We start from the raw sequence: 20,365 nt of genomic DNA, 5'->3' as shown, positions 1-20,365 counted from the left end.
TATAGTACGGACATCCTGTAGTAATTAAAAACAAATGTCTGTCTATAAAATGTAGACCCGTGGATGCTTTAGGTGATCTGTCTTCTGCATGGTACAGTAAGCTGCAGTAATATAACCATTTCCACTTCCTTTAGACTATAACAACACACCAACTTTTACAAGACATTTACTTCTATCATTCATATGGGCATGTGTGTGGGTAAGCAATATGCATGTGTTATTCATTTCCCCAATGTTAGAGAAAGTGCTGCTCTCTCCTGGTCACAAACAGTAAATGCAATGGTTAAAAAAAAGGCCTAAGAGCTTCTTTTTGTGCGGCATGCTGCTGGCTGCCAAAAGAAAAATACTATTTTAACAGGATGTGTAGTGACGTAAAAAGTACAATATAAAACACCAAATAACCATCGTTTTAGATTTCTCCAGTGAATACAAGTAATTACCTCTTTGATCTATGTTTGGCAGGTACTGCAGTTAAAATTCAGGACACATAAAGGTCAATCGACTGGTTAGTTTGTGCGGCCGAAGCACATATTTACTCTACAGAGAACAAGGCTTACCCACTCTCTTAGAAACATCTATGATGTGCACTGCAGTGCAGTATAATAGTAACAAAGTAAGAGACTGAATATCAGCCAGAAGGTCCTGGTAAAGTACGTTTTACTGAGTATTACTGAGTTTCAGCGCTCAGTCTGTGAAACTCAGTAAGTCGACTTGAGTGAATGTTTATCAAATATCAAAAATCCAAACTAAAAGCCTTAAACAGACAGCTCTAACGCGTTTTACTCACAGTTGGATAACTTGCTTGGCCTCCGTTGGTGTTTGTTGATATTTTGCTATGCGTTAAAATACACTTTTCACACATTCAACAAAGAAAACAGGCCTTTACAATAGTCAAAACAAATCAAACAAGAGGCAAAACTCAAATAAAAATAATGAACAACTTAGGTGGTCCTTCTTTCTTTCTTTCTTTGCATTGGCTTGTATAACTTTAACGATTAAAAACTGTGTCTCGACGGCGTCTGAACACAGGTGGCCCATATCTGTCTATTTAGAGGCTGGCGCTGGGGGAATTGTAGTCCTTTATGCAGTCTTGACTACAGATCACAATTAGGTGGCCCTTTTTGTAAAACAAAATACTGGCTCTAATACTAAGAACAACAAGTCATTTCTAATGAATGTATTTAACAGAACAAATACCAAACAGCAGCACTAACAGTAGAACAAACACATTATACATTATTTGATGTGATGAAGGCATACATTTTTATTTTGAAAAACATTATAGTTATGGTTTAGAAAGCTTAATACAGATACTGCTTTAACAAAGATTACATGAATAAATCAAAGCACTTTGAAATGTTCTCAGATAAATGAAAGAAAGCTTGATATATTATTTATTTCCTAGAAAGCATTAACATTAAAATACTGCAACCTTTGGCATATGTTTTGGTGAAAGAAGTGGAATGGGGAGATTATCTGTTTTGTGCCTGTATCCCCTTTTTATTTTTTATGACATAATCATTCTGACTCTCCATTGCAGTTTTGGGTTGTGAGGAAAACTACAGTTGAGTGAGTCGAAAAATACAAAATAACAAAAACAAATGTTCTCTAATTACAGTCTTACTTTCACGATAACACAAACCTAATGCAAGAGAAAAAAAACTGAGAAAAGAACAAAGCAAAGAAAAGAACACATTTATATGCACACTAAATCAAATGGTGCCCTCTATTGGCATTCAACAGCATTGGCAATCTGCAACACATACATTAAAGATGGACAAACAAACGCTGAAACCCAAAGGTCCAGTCTGTGATGACGGGTGTTTTGGTGACAGTCCCTCTGTAGAGATAAGTCATGAACATGCAGACCCTCTACAGCCCACAGCTCTCACTGCAGTCAGTGGGGCTGTCAGCTGATCTCCTCTTCAGTTCCCTGCCCTCTGTCTGGTGGTGGGGGTGCGGCTGGCTCCCATGTGACCTCTGCCCGTTCTTCTGCCTCTTGACCTCTTCAGACCCCTGACTGCTCCCAGGCTCCACACGGAGGAAGGCGCGAACACGGTGTTGCTGCGCCACAGGGCCGCTGAAGTCGATGACTCGACACTCGTACGTGCCCTCGTCTGACGGCTTGACAGTGGAGAGACGGAGCTTATGGGAGATGTTGCTGCCGGCCACTTTTACCACCTAATGGGGACACAATATGATGTATTCTTATTTGAAGCCATATGGTAAACACACAGTATAACATGTATTTCTAATCTAAACACTTTAATTATGGTAACAATAATACTTCACCCCCAAAATTACGTTTACTAATTACTTTCACATTGTTAATGTACCTTGATTTCTTGAAGAATCCACAGAATCCAGAGTCAGAGAAAAGTCTTGATGAACTGAATGTAATGTGTACTAGCATATCAAAACACCCACAAAACTTGTGCAGTGTAATCCAAATTGAATTTATCCAGTCATTCAGTACTGACAAAACACATGGATTTTCACTAAAACCTTACTTTTTATAACACTACTAAAACAGTGCTTGCATAAATAAGTAGACCGAGTGTGAAACTGTTGATGAAAGTAAGGTTGGAGCAAAAACGCAGGATTTTGGATGTAAAATAACACAAATAAGAATCATTATACTGCACACGTTGTGTGAGAGTTCATAATAGACTTTTTTGATGTATTATTGAACAAACATCTTCTCTGTTTTTGATTCTATGTTCACAATGCGGGGTGACAAGTTTTTTGGGGCGAGCTGATACATCACTTAGGGGGTGAAGTATTAATTTAAGCTTTACAGAGTCACCTATACAGTTATAATATAAAGATATCTTACAAAATGTTTTCATTCATTATTTGAACAATAATAATATTTGTGCTTTATGCTTGATGACAGTTTATGCAGACTTACACTTATTTTGGTGGCATCTTTGGAATTTTCTTCCAGCGGTACAACCTGCACAAAAGTATGGATGAAGCGTTAGCAACAGAGGGCCGCACATCTCTAAAAACCTTTCATGCTAAAAATGACTCATTTCATCGACTTACAACAGCAAAACATTGCAAAGGAAAACATGTTTTGATGTTTTCAACAGCCTTTCCTTAAAGCTTCCTTGTTGTTACCATTATTTTTCCTGCTAGTTGAGATGTATGTATTTATGTGTGTAGGTACGCATGCTTATAAGTGCTTGTTTAAATGTGTGTGTTTAGGAACAGACAGCACTGAGCACGTAAGCCTCTGAGAAGGAGAGTGTGTGTGAATGTGTATGCAGAGGCACAGAGGTATTCTTCTGGGCATAGGTATGAATAATACATGCAGCAGACTGAGATTTGGAAAATATATTTCTTTCTCAGTGCCAATTATAGTGTCTTGAAGCACAACAGGGAAGCCTCAGTTTCCCCATGGTGGGAGAGTCAACCTGTCCCCCTGGTGCTGGCAAATGCTAATCAGTAATTATGCCTTTGTTTCCGTGCAAGAGGTATTCTTCCACCGCTATGGCTATTATTGCATTTCTCTCTGCCTGATATACAGTAAGCTTAGTGTGCAGGCTGTCTAAGTTTAAATCCGAAAAAGTGAACTGTGAAATTGGAAAACCAAAACTAAATGTTTACACTAATTGTTAGGTAAAATAAAAATAGGTTCACATTTGGATAACCAAAAAATGGGATGAGTAAAGTACAACAGCATAATACATAACATGTACATTTAATGTTTTATGTAAATATATGTCATAATAATGTGTAGACAAAATTAAAGATGTTATTTTTGTTTTACTAGAATTCTTGCCATCTTTTTTTGATGTATATACAACAGTGTACTGTAATCCAAATTACAGAAGCTAAAATATTTTAAATGTTTATTTATTATATTTAGCTAACAATTTTCATACATTTTTTTCATTTATTTTTTAGCTTACTATTTTGTATGGTTGCCCATCGTTAAGCCCCAAGCCTGTTTTTCAGGTTTCAGGTAAATGACAAATGACCATATCTTCCCTTCTAAAAGGGTTAAATTAATAATATTTTTTCTCAAAGTAATGATAAACCTGTGAGTTGGATGTAGAAAAGTCAGAATAAATATAGATGTTTTTTATTTTAAAGAAAATTCAGATTGAAACTGTAAATGATAGTGTCCGTCCCAAAAATATTTTGTACTTATAGAAAACTAACCTTGGATGATGGGTTAGTAGACTAAAAGCTTTAGGAATCCAAAGTACAACATATAATAAGTACCCTGTATCAAGATTGATGCAAAACAAGTGATATTTGACCGTTTTAGACAGATTTAGCAAAAAAACCCTCTTCTGGGGCCATTTGGGTGGATTTTCCATATCTCTGGCCCCCTTCTTCGATTTTGACATGTGACATCTTTTTCTGACCGTTAGAGCCAATAGAATCGAAGGGAAATCGTCCCGCACACACTCATGTTAAAAAAAAAGTGGCATATTCGCGCATTCAATCTTGCTACAGAGCGTAGGAATAGCCTGCTCTGATATTTGAAAACGGAATTGCAGTTTTATTGCTTATAGATTATCAGAACATTTCAAAGGGGACACAGTCACATTGGATATTAACCTATGGATTAACTACAGCATCGTTTTTATCGTTTTAATGCCATTGCATTTTTCGCTCGGGGCTAATTCAGAGGGTCAGTGTTAGCATTGTGTGTTTTTTTGGAAAAAAAAAGATCAGTTAAATTACTTTTTTCCCGTTATATGGATATAAAATATTCATAGTTTATTAAATATTAAAGTTCCGGAACCGGGTCCGCGGGGCTTAAGAGGTTGCTTTATTAATTGAAACACATTGTTTTAATGTGTTAAAAACTAGGGTAATTGCTGTTTTTTAAGAGTAGTAAAGATCACAGTTTTTTAAACCTTGACTTAAATATGTATGTATCTATTTCCCCTCGCAGCTTACATCATTTGTGATCTTCGCAGGCTTCTGTTTCCAGTCTCTCCGGTCCTTGATGTACCACCACTGGATCTCCAGGGAGTAGGAGGGAGAGCCCATCCCACGGAAGGAACAAGCCATCTCTACATCCTCCCCGCTCTGCGTCGTGATGTCGTGTGGCACCTCTGTAAATAGAGCTGCAAGAGAGAATAAAAGTACACACGTTTAGGGGAAAGGATTGGCTTAAGACACCCCTAAAATGACAGAGACACATCCTCAAGAATTATATTTCTCAGGGAGCTCAGCGTCAACATTTCACCGCTTCATCACACTAAAGCGAGACAAAAACTGTGACACGCTGGTACAAAGTGTTGGTAGCCAAATAAATACAGAAATTAGAAATTCTGAGCGATGGTATTGACTCAACAAACCGTTGCTAATTGTGAGATGAAAGCTTTTGCACACTTCAATGGGCCGTTTTTGGGTGTCATCCGTTATGCACCTGCAGTTATCTAGCTTTCTTTCCCTTTTTTCTCTGGAGCTCAACTATCAAGAATGTTACATAATGCTGTAACATCGACAACGAGCTGAACAAGTGTGCCTGTACCAATTAGGAACTGTCAAAGCACCTCAATCCCACGCACATACTGTAATACCACCCACACAGAGAACATAATTTTCTTTGGTTTGGCTTCCAGTAACGGTCAGAAGCACTACATTTTCCATCACTTATTATCCGACTCAACATGCAAGATGTGTCTGAGGGAACACGTTGGATGCTCAAGCTAAATGGATACGTTTAGTGATGCTCCTAAATGCAACTTTCTCTATAAGCTGGTAAAGATTCATAGTTAAATACACCAAGAAACACAAAATAACGAATGGAAAAATGAATCAAGTTATTAAATGGATTAAACTATGACTAAATTCAAAATGGATGGCGTGTGTTCTTCTTCAGAAACCTTTTATTTCCTTAATGTACAGCGCTACTTTAAAATTCAACCTGAGAACTATAGAAAAGGATTGTAAGATCTTCAAATTATTACAAGTTATAAATCCATACACAATTATATATTTACAATACTCTATATAAAGCTAGATACAGGCATTACATATATAAATAAAATGTTAGCTTTGCTCTTTTGTCAAATTAACTTCTAGATAGATATAATGTATACTTTATTTATCCCAAAATTAGGAAATGATTTGGTTCCAGCTGCCGTGTGAAGCATTACACAGGTCAAAATGTTTACAAGATACAATAAAATACAAATATTATTGTCCTTAAATTTAAAATGAAATCAACATTAGACTCAAGTAAATATAGTAAGAATAAAAAATTCAAACATGACGTTAAATGTATATCACCATCCAGTGTAACCTTAGTACGGTCAGTTTATTTATACAGTGTTAACCATTCTAATTATATTAAAGTTAATATACTGTAGTGGGAAGTATTATGCACATAAACCATAGATGTTCATTGATTTAATGTAAATGTACAATCTCACACAGCATTCTCACACCCACCTAATTCACTCCCTTCTTCTCAATCATTCCTCTCTTTCAGGCTCACTGATTCAATTGATTTTATATGAGCATATTTAAAATATATTGCAGGAATGAGAGTGCTGAACGTGGGCATTTCTGTCTATAAAGAAAAAGAGAAGTAGCTATTTTGTAGGAAATGTAGACCTTCTGTCCTTTTTGGTCTATTTAGTATAAGCCCTTGTAGCTTTTGTATGTTTCAATGTACTCAATCAGTTTTCAAGAAAAACTGTTGCTGCAACAACGTAAAACAATACATCTCAGTGTGACAAACTAAACCACAGATAAAGATACAATATACAATATGCACGTGCATATTAAATATCCACATCATTTTTTGTTGAAGAGAACAAATATATTCCTCTACAATTCTTATTGATTGTATTGTAGGTGTAAGGGCCTAGCCAGCATGTTGATGTTTTTGTTCCTGTTTTCATTGTGGTTTCTCTCATTTCAGTCTCAGCTTTCCTGCCCTTGATTGAACTCCACCTGCTTCCCATCCCTAATTAGCCTCACCTGTGCCCCATTATCATCTCTCCCTCTGCCTACTTAGTCTGCATCCAGATTCCCTTCAGTGCCACTTCGTCTTAGTTATTACTAGCGTTCCAGCAGTATTTTTCCTAGTATCTGATTCCACGTGTACCTGACCCAGCTTTGTGTCCTGACCTGGTCCCTGTCTACACCTCGTCTGTTTTGTTAGCCTTATTGACTGATCTCCCGTGTACCGAACCTTGGCTATAAAGACCTTTTAGTGCATCCTAAGCCTCTGTCTCTGAGTCGTGCTATTGAGTCCTCCACTTGTGTTCATCCAGTCGTTACAGTACGAACTGGCCAGAACCATGGACTCAGCCAACTCTGAGATTTTGCGGACCGCTATTCGATCCCAGGGGGCTCGTCTTAACCTGCAAGATGAACAACTTGCCGCTGTCTGCCAGGGAGTAAGAGAATTGTCGGAGCGTCATTAGGCTTTCCAGTCCTCCATCGGCAGCCAGGTTTGCCAGCTGGCAAATCAGATCCAGCAGCTGGTGGCACATCTCGATCCACTACGCTCTGCTACTCCGCTCCCTGCGTCGGATCCGGCTACAGCTCCCGGTCCTGTTCCTGCCACTGTGCCGACACCGCTGCCTTCAGTGCTTCACCTCTCCAGACCAGAGCGTTTTTCCGGAGACTCGGATAACTGTCGTGCGTTCCTGGTCCAGTGTGGGTTGCACTTCGAGCTGCAAGCATCTTCCTTCCAGTCTGAACGGGCTAAGGTAGCCTACATCATTTCCCAACTCACCGGCAGAGCGGAGGCATGGGCTACGGCGGAGTGGGCTCGAGATTCCCCAGTCTGTAATTCCCCGAGAGGTTTTACAGAGACTTTAAGCAAAGTATTTGATCACACAACTCCAGGCAGGGAAGCAGCGAGAGCTCTAATGGATTTACACCAGAGAGGGAGGCGTGTCTGCGACTACGCCGTGGACTTCCGCACTTTGGCTGCAGACAGCGGCTGGAATGATTCATCCCTCTTCAACGCTTTTCGGCATGGGCTGTCTGGCCCCATCAAGGACCAGTTGGCTCCTCTAGAACTTCCCTCTGACCTGGATAGTTTAATTGCTATGGCAATAAGAATTGACACTCGCCTCGTAGAGAGAGAAAGGGAGAAGTCGAGAGCTGTGTTTTCTCCGCCTGGTCAGAGAGGGCAGTCTCAGGCCAGTCCTTTTTTCCCGAGCAGCGTTTCCAGACGACCGACTCTCCAACGCCGCCTACTGCCCAGGAGCAACCCATACAGTTGGGAAAAGCAAGGCTGACTCCTGAGGAGCGCCAGCGCCGCCTACCGGAGGGGAGGTGCATTTACTGCTCACAGATGGGTCACTTTGTAGCCAGATGCCCAGTAAAATAAAGTCATCAGTAAGTAGGAGGGTCCTGGTGAGCCGAACTGTTTCTTTTTGTCCCTCTCGTACTCTCACCTCTGCTCAGCTAATTACTCCTACTTAGACTTTGTTTCATGCTGCTCTAATTGACTCCGGAGCAGATGAGAGTTTCAATGATTGGAGATTAGCCAAGAGACTTGGACTTAATTTTGTACCCCTGTTGAGGCCTCTTGTAGCAAAGGCTCTGGATGGACGTTTATTGTGCCGAGTCACCCACCGTACTCGGCCCCTTCAACTAATCATCGCTAGCGGCCACCCTGAATCCCTGAGTTTTCATCTTTTTAACTCCCCTTCACACCCTCTTATTTTGGGCTACCCATGGCTGGTAAAACACAATTCCCACATGGACTGGTCCACCGGGAGAGTTTTGGGTTGGTATAAGGATTGTTTGGCCACATGTTTCCCTTCTGCCCCGGCTCCAGAGAGACCTCTGCCCTCCACCCATGTGACTGTTGGCCTGACTACTGCTGTCTCTATCCCTCTCCAAGCTGCAGCAGACTCAGATTTTCCGGATCTTAGCAGGGTGCCCACCTGTTACCGGGACCTGAAAGAGGTTTTCAATAAGACTCATGCTTCCACCCTGACTCCCCATCGACCCTATGACTGCTCCATTGACTTGTTCCCTGGGACCTCTCCCTCTAAGGGACATCTCTACTCCCTGTCTGGCCCCGAAAGGGAAACAATGAAGAGATACATTTACTCCTCCCTTGCTGCCGGGATAATTCGGCCTTCCTCCTCTCCGGCTGGAGCAGGCTTCTTCTTCGTCGACAAGAAGGATAAGACTCTTCGTCCATGTGTCGACTACAGAGGGCTAAATGACATCACCATAAAGAACAGGTACTCCCTTCCTCTTATCTCTTCAGCATTTGAACTATTACAGGATGCAAAGATATTTACTAAACTTGATCTTCGAAATGCTTATCATTTGGTAAGGATAAGGTAGGGGGATGAATGGAAGACTGCTTTCAACACCCCTTGTGGCCATTGCGAATACCTCGTAATGCCATTTGGGTTAACCAATGCTCCAGCTGTTTTCCAGGCTCTGGTTAATGATGTTCTCCGTGACATGCTCAACCAGTTTGTTTTTGTCTACCTCAACGACTTTCTCATCTTTTCTCCGGATGAGAAGACCCACATTCAACATGTCCGCCAGGTGTTGCAGCGTCTCTTGGATAATCTACTCGTTGTGAAGGCAGAGAAGTGCGAGTTCCACGTCTCCACCGTCTTTTTCCTGGGATTTGTCATTTCGGAGAACAGCATTCAGATGGACCCATCAAAGGTTAGTGCAGTCACTGAGTGGCCTACACCTTCCAATCAGAAACTCATGCAACGATTTTTCGGCTTTGCCAATTTCTACAGACGTTTCATCAGAAACTATAGTTCTGTGGCTGCCCCACTGCATGCTTTAACCTCCCCCAAGGTGAAGTTCCAGTGGTCCCCCCTAGCAGAAGAGGCTTTCCGGAGGCTTAAGAGGAGCTTCACTTTGGCCCCTATTCTCACGCTTCCTGACCCGCTTCAGCAGTTTGTGGTCGAGGTTGACCCTTCAGATGTGGGCGTTGGGGCAGTCATCTCTCAAAGTTCGAAGAGAGAAAACAAGCTCCACCCCTGTGCTTTCATGTCTCGGAAACTCTCCCCAGCCGAGAGAAACTATGATGTGGATAACAGGGAGCTGTTGGCAATTAAGGTGGCTTTGGAGGAGTGGCGTCACTGGCTGGAGGGAGCCGAGCACCCTTTCCTAGTCTGGACCGATCAAAAGAACCTTCAGTACATCAGATCTGCAAAACGCCTCAACTCAAGCCAGGTTGGCCCTCTTCTTTAACCGATTCAACTTCACCCTTTCATACCGTCCCGGTACTAAGAACGCTAAAGCTCATGCTCTATCCCGCTTGTTTGATTCCGATCCAGCTCCTCGCACTACCTCGCTAATCATTCCTCCCTCTTGTGCAGTGGGGGCAGTCACATGGCACATTGAGGAGAGTGGGTGAGGCAGGCGAGTGCTAATGTTTTGGTTCCCGCATTTGCCCACAGAACCGATTGTTTGTTCCTGACTCTCTTCTCTCACAGGTCATCCACTGGGCACATATTTCCCTCCTCTCCTGCCATCCTGGCGTTCGCCGCACCATGTTCTTCATTAAGCAGCAGTTCTGGTGGCCCTCCAAGGAGAGGTCGGTCAAGGAGTACGTGGCAGCCTGTTCAGTCTGTGCCCGGAACAATACTTCCCATCAGCCCCCTTCTGGTCTTCTGCGCCTGCTTCCAGTGACACATCGCCCCTGGTCTGACATCTCGTTGGACTTTGTCACAGGGTTGCCGCCGTCTCAAGGTAACACCACTATTTTGACAATTGTGGATAGATTTTCGAAGAGGGTCCACTTTGTCCACTTTTGTCCAAGTTGCCATCTGCCATAGAGACAGCAGAGCTAGTGTTGTTCCGTGTTTTCCGTCTCCATGGTCTCCCTAGGGATGTTGTGTCAGACCAGGGCCCACAGTTTACCTCACAGTTTGGGAAGGCTTTCTGCTCACTCATCGGTGCCACAGTCAGCCTCTCTTCTGGACATCATCCGCAGTCTAACGGCCAGACTGAGCGGCTGAATCAGGAGCTTGAGACCTGTCTACGCTGCCTGGTGTCTCAGAACCCTGCCACGTGGAGCACGCATCTTATTTGGGTGGAGTACGCACACAACACTTTACCTAGTTATGCTACTGGTCTCTCACCTTTTCAGTGTGCCTATGGATACCAACCACTGTTGTTCCCCGACCTGGAGAAGGAGGTCAATGTTCCATCTGCCCATGCCCTCATTCGCCGATGTCATTGCACCTGGAGCCGGGCCCGCCAGGTGTTACTACGGAGTTCAGCCCGTTATAAAAGGATGGACGATCGCCGACGTATCTCTGCTCCTGCCTACCAACCTGGACAAAGTGTGTGGCTCTCTACTCGAGACCTGCCCCTTCGAGTGGAGTCTCGCAAACTGGCTCCTCGTTTTGTGGGTCCCTTCCCGGTATTCCAAGGTCATCAATCCTGTGGCAGTGCGGCTTCGACTACCTTGATCCTTGAGGGCCTATCCTACATTTCATGTGTCACTCATTAAACCGGTTAAAGTGAGTCCACTGGTTCCCACCTCCAGACCCTCTCCACCCCCCCGGTTTATTGATAGTGGAACTGTATATACTGTGAAACGCCTCTTGGAAGTTCGACCTAGAGGCCGGGGACGTCAGTACCTGGTTGACTGGGAGGGCTATGGTCCTGAGGAGAGGTCATGGGTCTCCACCAGTAATGTCAGTAAGGACCTCATCCAAGACTTTCAACGCCAACATCCTGAACTACCTGGGACGTCAGGTGCCGTCCCTAGAGGGGGGGGGGGGGGTACTGTAAGGGCCTAGCCAGCATGTTGATGGTTTCTCTCATTTCAGTCTCAGCTTTCCTGCCCTTGATTGAACTCCACCTGCTTCCCATCCCTAATTAGCCTCACCTGTGCCCCATTATCATCTCTCCCTCTGCCTACTTTGTCTGCATCCACATTCTCTTCAGTGCCAGTTCGTCTTAGTTATTCCTAGCCAGAGTTGGGTGTAACAATATTACTTTTGTCGGTAATGGAGTAGTGTAACGTGCTACTTTTATAATACAGTAATCACACTAAAGTTGCTAACACTGCCCCAACACGCGTTACTTTGTTACTTACTAAAATCAGTCATAATCACACTGACAGACAAGAGGGGTTTCCGCCGCAGGTTTATATGTAGGCTACTACGTAATCTGCGCGACTTGCGCGTCCACATCTCCACGTGCAGTGCTGCATAAACATGGCTGAGTCAGCGATAACTTTCGAGGGGTGGAGGTATGCCCATTATTTTGAGTTCGTCCGAATAATAGACAGGAATGTGACGGTGAGGTGCAAACTGTGTCCAGGCCAGAAGCTGTTATCCACTGCTGTAAACACCACGTCAAACCTCAACAAATACCTGCAAAGAACACATGCTAAGGTGAAGCTAACGCACACGCTATTTGTTGTTTGTTTATATCACGTCATCTGTTCTTTTTCTCTGTCTTCCGGTTGTTGCCTGTTTTGAATAACGAATACACACTACCGCCACCTGCTGGTAAGGAGAGTTATTGCCACTCACGCATGCGCAGTTCGTACGTGCTCGGCGAGTAAAGTAACCAGTAAAGTAACCAGTAAAGTAACGAGTTACTTTATGTAGAGAGTAACGAAGTAGTGTAATATATAACTTTTTAAAAAAGTAATATGTAATATATTACATTTTTTTAGTAACGACCCCATCTCTGTTCCTAGCGTTCCAGCAGTATTTTTCCTAGTATCTGATTCCACGTGTACCTGACCCAGCTTCGTGTCCTGACCCGGTCCCTGTCTACTCTTCCCTTTTTTTGCATCCTAAGCCTCTGTCTCTGAGTCGTGCTATTGAGTCCTCCACTTGTGTTCATTCAGTCGTTACAGTATGAACAGTTCAAGGAATAAAAAGCTCAAACATTTCGAATAAACATTGTACATAAATTGTCATAAGAATCTGTCTGATCTATGTATAGGTAATAATCTACCTCTCATCCACAGAATAATTCTCTTTCAGAGAGAAAGAAAATATGTAGACCAGGTTAGCAAAGGGAGAAGTCAGTGATGGATCTGAAATTGACATTCTTCCCGCTCAGGACAAAGGGGACATTTTGAGGAGAAAGGTGGAGAATAGAGTATGGGTGGAGCAGTGGCGAAACTACCAGGGTGGCATGGGGTGGCAGCCGCCACCCCTGAAAAGGGGTCTGCCACCCCACCTGCCACCCCAGTCAAAAAATACCAACTGATGATTTATTGGATAATTATTATTAATATCGTTTTAAGATCAAAACAAATTCAAAACAATCCAAAATCGGTGTCAAACTGCAGAATGTCAAATTTGAAAAAGAAACTTGTTGGTGCACACCAACCAATTTTATTTGACTGTAATTTCATTTAATATTTACATAGTAAACACTTTCTACTTTTATATAAAAGGGGGATATTTGTGATTTCATTGCATTTACTATAAGAGTAATGAAAGGTATTTTAAATTTGCTTAATTTAGGTTAAAATAAGGGATACACTACTACACTACAAAACTTAACATAAAATCGTATAGATTACCACATAGTTTGTGTGGTCAGTTAAAAGAACTTAGGAAGTGTCCCAGTTAACAATTTAGTTAATTACATTGCTACAGTATTTCTATTTTCAGGATTTCCACTTTTTGTCACAGCCCAGTAAATGTGATCTTATATTTCAATATACCACCACAAGTAGTGATATTTTAAACGAAGCTACAGTGCAGTAACATTAGGGCTAATGTATTATGTTAATGGCCTACTTTTTGTGTAAAATAGGCTACAGATCAGAAAAGAGCAGGAGAGAGCGAGCCCGAGGCAGAATCTGCCAATGCAGAGAGCCAGTTCATTGAGATGGAGGTGGAAAAGATCTGCGTAGCTGGTCAGTATGTTTTTGTTGTTGTGTTATGGTCCAGTTGTGTTCACTCCTTACGTTTGAGAAACTCCACTGCCGTTGGTGTGTGAATGGGTAAATGAGAAGCCATTGTAAAGTGATTTGGGTACTGTTAAATGCAAATAAAGTGCTATAAGTGTGACATTGACCATCAGGGTTATTATTATTATTATTATTATTATTATTATTATTATTGCTACCTATAGTATCTTATTTTATTTTATTTTTCTCCTACACAACAAAAAAATACCCCAACAGAGACCTTGGAGTGCCTTGATCCAGAGCCAGAGCCTGAGCCAGAGCCAGAAAGTGTCAATGATGACTGTGCAGAGAGACAGTCTGAGACAGAAGTGGAAGATTGTGCAGCTACAGCTGGTCCTCATGGTATGTTTTTTGGTGGGTGGGGGGTTCCATTCAAGTGTTAGCTCCTTACGTTTGAAAAAAAGCTACCACAATTGGTGTGAATGTGTGTGAGAATGGCTTAATGAGAGGCCATTGTAAAGTGTGTTGGGTACCGTTAGTTGCAAATGAAGTCCCATATGTGCAGTCCATTTACCATTTGGATCAAATACATATATCAGCACAGAATTAGTGACATTTTATCAAAGCCACAGTACAGTAAATGCCATGTATGATTTGAATCAATGTAGATCAATCAATGTATCAATGAATCAATGTAGTTAATCAATGTATCAATGAATCAATGTAGTTAAATACATCTTGGGGCTTATCAGGGTAGTTATTATAGAGTAACTTTCCCTCCTTATTTTATCTTTTTCCAGACATTTCCAAACACAGAGGGGATGGGCCGACACAACCATCGCTGGAGAGCTTTCCCAAGACGATGCAAGGTTGTGCAAGGAGAAGTTTCCATGCTGACTGGTACAAAATGCATAACTGGGTGGAATACTCACAGTCAAAAGACGCAGCATATTGCTTTGCTTGTAGACACTTTTCTTTACCTAATGCCTCTAGGACTGTGTTTACCTCTATGAATGGTTATTCTAACTGGAAGAAAGCTACATTTAAGGACAGTGGATTTTGTTCGCATGCTAAATCAGAGAGCCATGTTAATGCTATGTTTGCATGGACAGTGAATAAGAAAATGCTAGACAGAAACTCATCAATGTTAGGAATGATGGAAGAGGAGTCAAGTAAAAAAGTAATCGAAAACCAGAAATATATACGCACACTTGGTGAAGTCCTGTTGTTAACTGCCACTCAAAACATTTCCCAGCGTGGTCACCGGGAATCATCCGAGGCGGACAATAGAGGAAATTTCCTAGAATTGTTGGATCTCCTGAGCAAGCATGATCCGTTTTTAAAAAAACGAATGGAAAATCAAGCAAAAAATGCAAAATACACAAGTAGCCTGATACAAAATGAAATACTGCAGTGTTTAGCAGATATGGTTAAAGAGGAGATTATCAAAGAGGTTAAAGAGAGTGCACAATTTTCTGTTCTTGTTGATGAAACAAAAGATGTAAAGAAAATGGAGCAGATGTCTTTTGTTCTTCGGTACTATTATAATGGTGTAGTTCAGGAGAGTTTTCTAGAGTTTCAAGAGGCAGATAAACTGGATGCTGCCAGTTTAACAGAGAAGATCATTGGCTGTTTAGAGAAGTATGGGCTGGAATATAAAAAAAACCTAGTTGGGCAAGGCTATGATGGTGCTTCAACTATGAGTGGGAAGCATGCTGGTGTCCAAGCCAGAATAAGAGAAGTAGCCAAGCATGCATTCTACGTTCATTGCAGTGCCCACTGCTTAAACCTAGTGATGGTAGACAGTGTGAAATCTGTTCCTGATGCAAGAAATTTCTTTTCATTGTTAGAGCGACTGTATATTTTTATGTCAGGATCTTATGTCCATCCTAAATGGTTGGATGTGCAGAGAGAGATGTATGATGGTCAAGTAAGGGAACTCTCACGTCTCAGCGAGACTCGATGGGCCAGCAGACATACAGCTTGTCGCAATGTCATGGATAGGTTGCCTGCTGTAATGCAAGTACTGGAAGATATTTCAGAGGAGGACAATCCGGACAGAGCGGTTGAAGCAAGAGGTCTACTAGTTCAGATCGATCTAAATTGTATTGGATGTCTTGTACTATTTAGAAAGGTACTAAAGGACACACACTTTTTGTCAGAGATGCTTCAGTCAACACAGATTGACCTTACTAAAGCTGTAGAGTTAATTGCGACCCTCAGACAGACTCTGGAAGACTATCGCAGTGAGACATACTTTGATGAGCTGTGGAATGAGGTACTAGCCACCTGTGAAAAGTCTGACATTTCAACGACTCACACCTTTAAAAGGGCAAGGCAAATAACACAAAGACTTCAAGGTAGTGTTATCATGTCAACATTAGGACAACACACAGAATCGGACAGTAAGAGGTCTTTTATCACCAAGGTATTTTATCCCATCATTGATTGTATGGTTGGTGAAATGAGAAGACGATTCTCTAGCGTAAACTGTGACATCATGCAGGGTGTCCAGGCCCTAAATCCATCCAGCAGCAGCTTTTTAAATGAGGAGGCAGTTTTTCTATTAGCAAATGCATATGGGTCAAATGTAGAGGATCTGAAACATGAACTGCACCAGACTAGAAGGTTGTTAGATCGACAAGCAACACATGGAAAAAGTCCGTCCAGTTTAATAGAATTTGTTAATTTTTTGGAACCATACAAGGAGGTATTCTTTGAGATGTTCAGGTTATGTAAAATAGCTGTGGTATTGCCTGTTACCAGTGCAGCATGTGAGAGGAGTTTTTCAGCTCTTAAACTGATCAAGAATCACCTGCGTTCTACCATGACTGAGAACAGACTAGCAAGTATAGCAATTCTCAGTATTGAGTCTAAACGTGCGAAAGATTTAAATTTGGATGAGTTTGTGAAGAGATTTGCTGCACAGCATAGCAATCGTCGCATACAGCTTCTGTAGCAATCAGATGATATATGTAACGGAGTCAAAAAACATTCTAATCTGCTTTGTATTTTTTTGGTTGCATTTACAATGTGAAATTTCATCAATAACTGATAATGTAAATACTTGTATATATTTTGTGACTTTAACACACACAGAAATTGTTCTCACAAACCTGTCTAACCTATTCTGTACACATGCACTCACAAAACACTTTGGCAGGCAGGCCTTTGAGGGAGGGCTTTGCTTCTAGGATAATGCTGGAATTTTGTAAAGTGCTGGGAAGTCCTCAAATTTCTAAATCATTCCTATGGCTTGATTTTGCTTTCAAAGTGCCTCAGATTGATTAGATTGAATTAACAATGTTCAACATTTTTGACCCGGGGGATATGCCCCGGATACCCCCCCAGAAGGCTTGCTTGGGATGAGCAACATTTCTGCTGCTACAATAATCCCAAGGGAAACACTGTTTTAATGTACTAAAAAGTGGAATGCTCATGTATGTAGACCAAATATTGAATTTATCACACTTGGGTGTTGAAAAAACTGTTGTATATGGGTGCATATAAAGTACAAAGTAAGGTGGGCTTCCTAAAAAAATTGCCACCCTACAATATATGCCTGCCACCCCTCTGCCACCCCATGTATAAATCTCTAGAATCGCCACTGGGGTGGAGAGGGATTTGGTGTCCGGGCCCTCAGGATTTGTGCCTTTGATGCACCGCTGCTTTTGGCCAAGCAGTGGCCTCATTTGTGAGGAAGACACATACTGCAGGGATGGAGCCGTACAGGGGCCAAGAAGAGTAGAGGAAAACGAAGAAAAGAAGGACAATGGTGAACTAAAACGAGTGTGTCCAGAATACAGAGATGAAAAGGATCTGGGAAAAATGTTTAAAGAAAGTGATAATAAATGCAGCTGTGAACCAGAGTGGTGATATCTTACACACAGGCAGTGATGAGAAGTGAATGGGACCTTTAGGAAGGACTGTCAGTGTAGGAGTGACATAGAAAGGTACGAAGAGAAGCATATAAAAGTCCTGCAGAGAGCATCAGTGAAAGCTCTCCAACTGTTGGCTCTGCTGAGACCTGCAGCAACATAAGTAGTGAAATACTCTACCCACTTGATAAGATACTTAGTTATCTTTTGAAAGTTACAATAGCCGGCGCAATGCTATTTTGTATACATGTTTTATTCTTCAGCAGAGAGCTGGCTAAATGATAGCCCTAGAAAAAAAATGTATTTTTAGTTAGGATTTAAATCTGTGAAATGTTTCCCTCACTCCTTTATTTTGTCATGGCAACAGAAAGGTCCATTACGTATGAGCACACAGCACTTAATGGTGTAAAAACAGCGCACTCTAGACACTTTTTCCTTTCCTCTCCAGCTCTCCCCTCTTATGCAAATAGTCCTGGGAGACAAAAGTATCAGGTGATAAAGGAAACATTCTACTCATTCTACCTCTCGAGTTATGTTCAATCTCTTTATGAGTTTTTATTAAAGGACTATACAAATTAAGTTATGTTAAATTAAGAGAAAACTTGATGCTGCTATCAAAGTGAAAGCTATATACAGAAACAATAAATATATTTTCAGAGCATGACATTTTATAGTTTATTTTCGAAAAAATCTGTTACATTTTATTTGTGTAATAGTATGAGATTATGGGCTGACACATTTTGTTTTTGACCTATAGTAGAATATTTACAATATATTGGTATTCATTTATATTTAGTCTGACAGCTCAAACAATCCATAATTGTTTGAGCTGTATTTAAATACATACATTTATTCTTGTTAATGAGTGAAACATTTTTTTCTCATTTTCTCAGCTCTATGGAAAGCGTGATTCTACTGAACAGTGGGACACAATCTCCGGGACAATTTCCTGGAGCATTAACTATTCAATACATGCAATTGTCGACCGTAATCACAGTTTGCATAATGATTCACTTTAATCTGATGATGCGTGTCTCTCCTGATGGCAGAAAAGTCTTTCAGAATACAAAGCATCACAATCTCAACAGAACATGTCCAAGACATTTAGAAAGCCTCTGAGAAAAAGCTCCAATGACTTCCAGATATCTAACAAATCCAGAAATCAAACTCTAGTGTAATCTTTAAAAAAGGAAGGAGATCACAGTAGTTATTTCAGAAACAGCTACACACTGCTGCAATTTACAATGTCTAATTATTTCAATTTATTTTCTATATATGGCTACCAATTTATTTTTGTTTTTAGGTAAAAAGCGGATTGGATTTGTGCCTGAATACATATTTCCATATAATCTCGACATTTTCTTTGTATTTTTTCACGAGTGACTCTTCTGTCTATAAGATGATATTTACTGGCATTTGAAAAAACACATAAACAGAGAATACAACTCAACATGTTACTCAATAAGAGGTGCTACGTTATTATATTTCATTGAATATTTTATTCCTCCTGCTTTTGCACTCAACAACCTGCCCAAGCACCAAACCTGGGTGGGGACAGAGCCTCGTCCATCATCACATCAGAAACTGCACCGATCTCCCCACCTTCAAAACACTGACCAAAACTCACCTTTACAGACTGGTTTTGAACTTGCGATTAATTTTGTGTCATTTTGTCAAATATAATTATATTAGCTTGATTTTTATATTTTTCTTTATTATAACTGCAAAGTGTCTTTGAGCACCTGTAAAAGCATTTGATAAATGCATGTATAATGTCTAACTCTACAGCAGACTTCTTATTATTCAAGACTTTCAATCCCTCTCCCGGATGCATGATGAAGATCACAGAGGATATCAAAAACGCATCACATTGCATGGCAACGATGTGTGTTCAACATATGGTGCCAGCGCTAAAGCCTGGAAAAGCTGAGAACTTCACTTTGCATAAAAGTGTATGAGCAGAACAACAGAGGGTGGCGTTCAATCATCTGAGTTTTCTTAGTATTCGAAGCAGTTGCTGGCACTTTCTTTGGTCCTGAAGATACGGTATCAACAGCCAGAGGCAGAGCACAGGCGGCAGCATCTGTCACTTTGAACAGGCTGTGTTCCCACAGAGTAAAATGTCTGTGTGGGACACACAGAGAAAAGACAGAGAACGATACTGTATCAAAAGCAATACCTCCCTCATAAGACATTGTTAGGTAGTCACTGCTGAAATTAGATCTTAATACTTAATTGAATGAATTATAATTCCATTATAAATGTATCATTGCGTCAACCCCTCGATTAAAACAGTGACTGTCAAATATAGTTAAATATCATCGCAACTGTGCTTTGGATTTCTTCACAGCAAGCGGTGTGTATGTGGATGTAGTAAAAGTGATACTGAACCAAAAGAAATACAAGAGCAAATAAGTTTAATAAAGAATGTGTATCTACTCTAACATGAGGTGCAACCAATACTGGATTATGCAGATACTGCTATTGGTATATTGAGAGTTCAGACATTCTGATATGTTTGCCAATACTTTAAAAAAACATGAACAGATAAAAAAAAGTTGAATGGCTCACTTAGAATTATCTTTGTGATGAATTGGGACCAAGATATAAAATAAGAAGGGAATTTGACAGTGAAGCTATACCTTATTCAAAATCCTCTTTGAAAATAAAA

The 20,365-nt window shown here is 41.0% G+C and overlaps 1 protein-coding gene and 1 long non-coding RNA gene across 2 annotated transcripts in view; one reads left to right on the top strand and one right to left on the bottom strand.

Annotated features, from left to right (window-relative positions):
• Positions 1 to 821: 821 nt before the first annotated feature.
• The window catches only part of vstm2lb (V-set and transmembrane domain containing 2 like b), a 35,717-nt gene continuing 16,173 nt past the window's right edge, over positions 822 to 20,365 (bottom strand). Inside the window, exons 2-4 of the mRNA XM_079683192.1 lie at positions 4,921 to 5,090; positions 2,912 to 2,956; positions 822 to 2,181 (exon numbers count right to left, since the gene is read on the bottom strand). Of these exons, the coding sequence (XP_079539318.1) occupies positions 1,873 to 2,181; positions 2,912 to 2,956; positions 4,921 to 5,090 (524 nt within the window). The 3' untranslated portion in view covers positions 822 to 1,872. The remainder of the gene's footprint in view (positions 2,182 to 2,911; positions 2,957 to 4,920; positions 5,091 to 20,365) is intronic.
• On the top strand, positions 13,357 to 14,874 carry LOC307040400. The gene is made up of 3 exons (XR_013808483.1): positions 13,357 to 13,822; positions 14,093 to 14,218; positions 14,617 to 14,874. It is a non-coding gene; the product is annotated as an uncharacterized lncRNA (long non-coding RNA).

Source organism: Notothenia rossii (genome assembly GCF_949606895.1).
Source record: "Notothenia rossii genome assembly, chromosome: 5".
NCBI classification, from domain to species: domain Eukaryota; kingdom Metazoa; phylum Chordata; class Actinopteri; order Perciformes; family Nototheniidae; genus Notothenia; species Notothenia rossii.
This window is presented reverse-complemented; position numbering and strand designations above follow the sequence as displayed.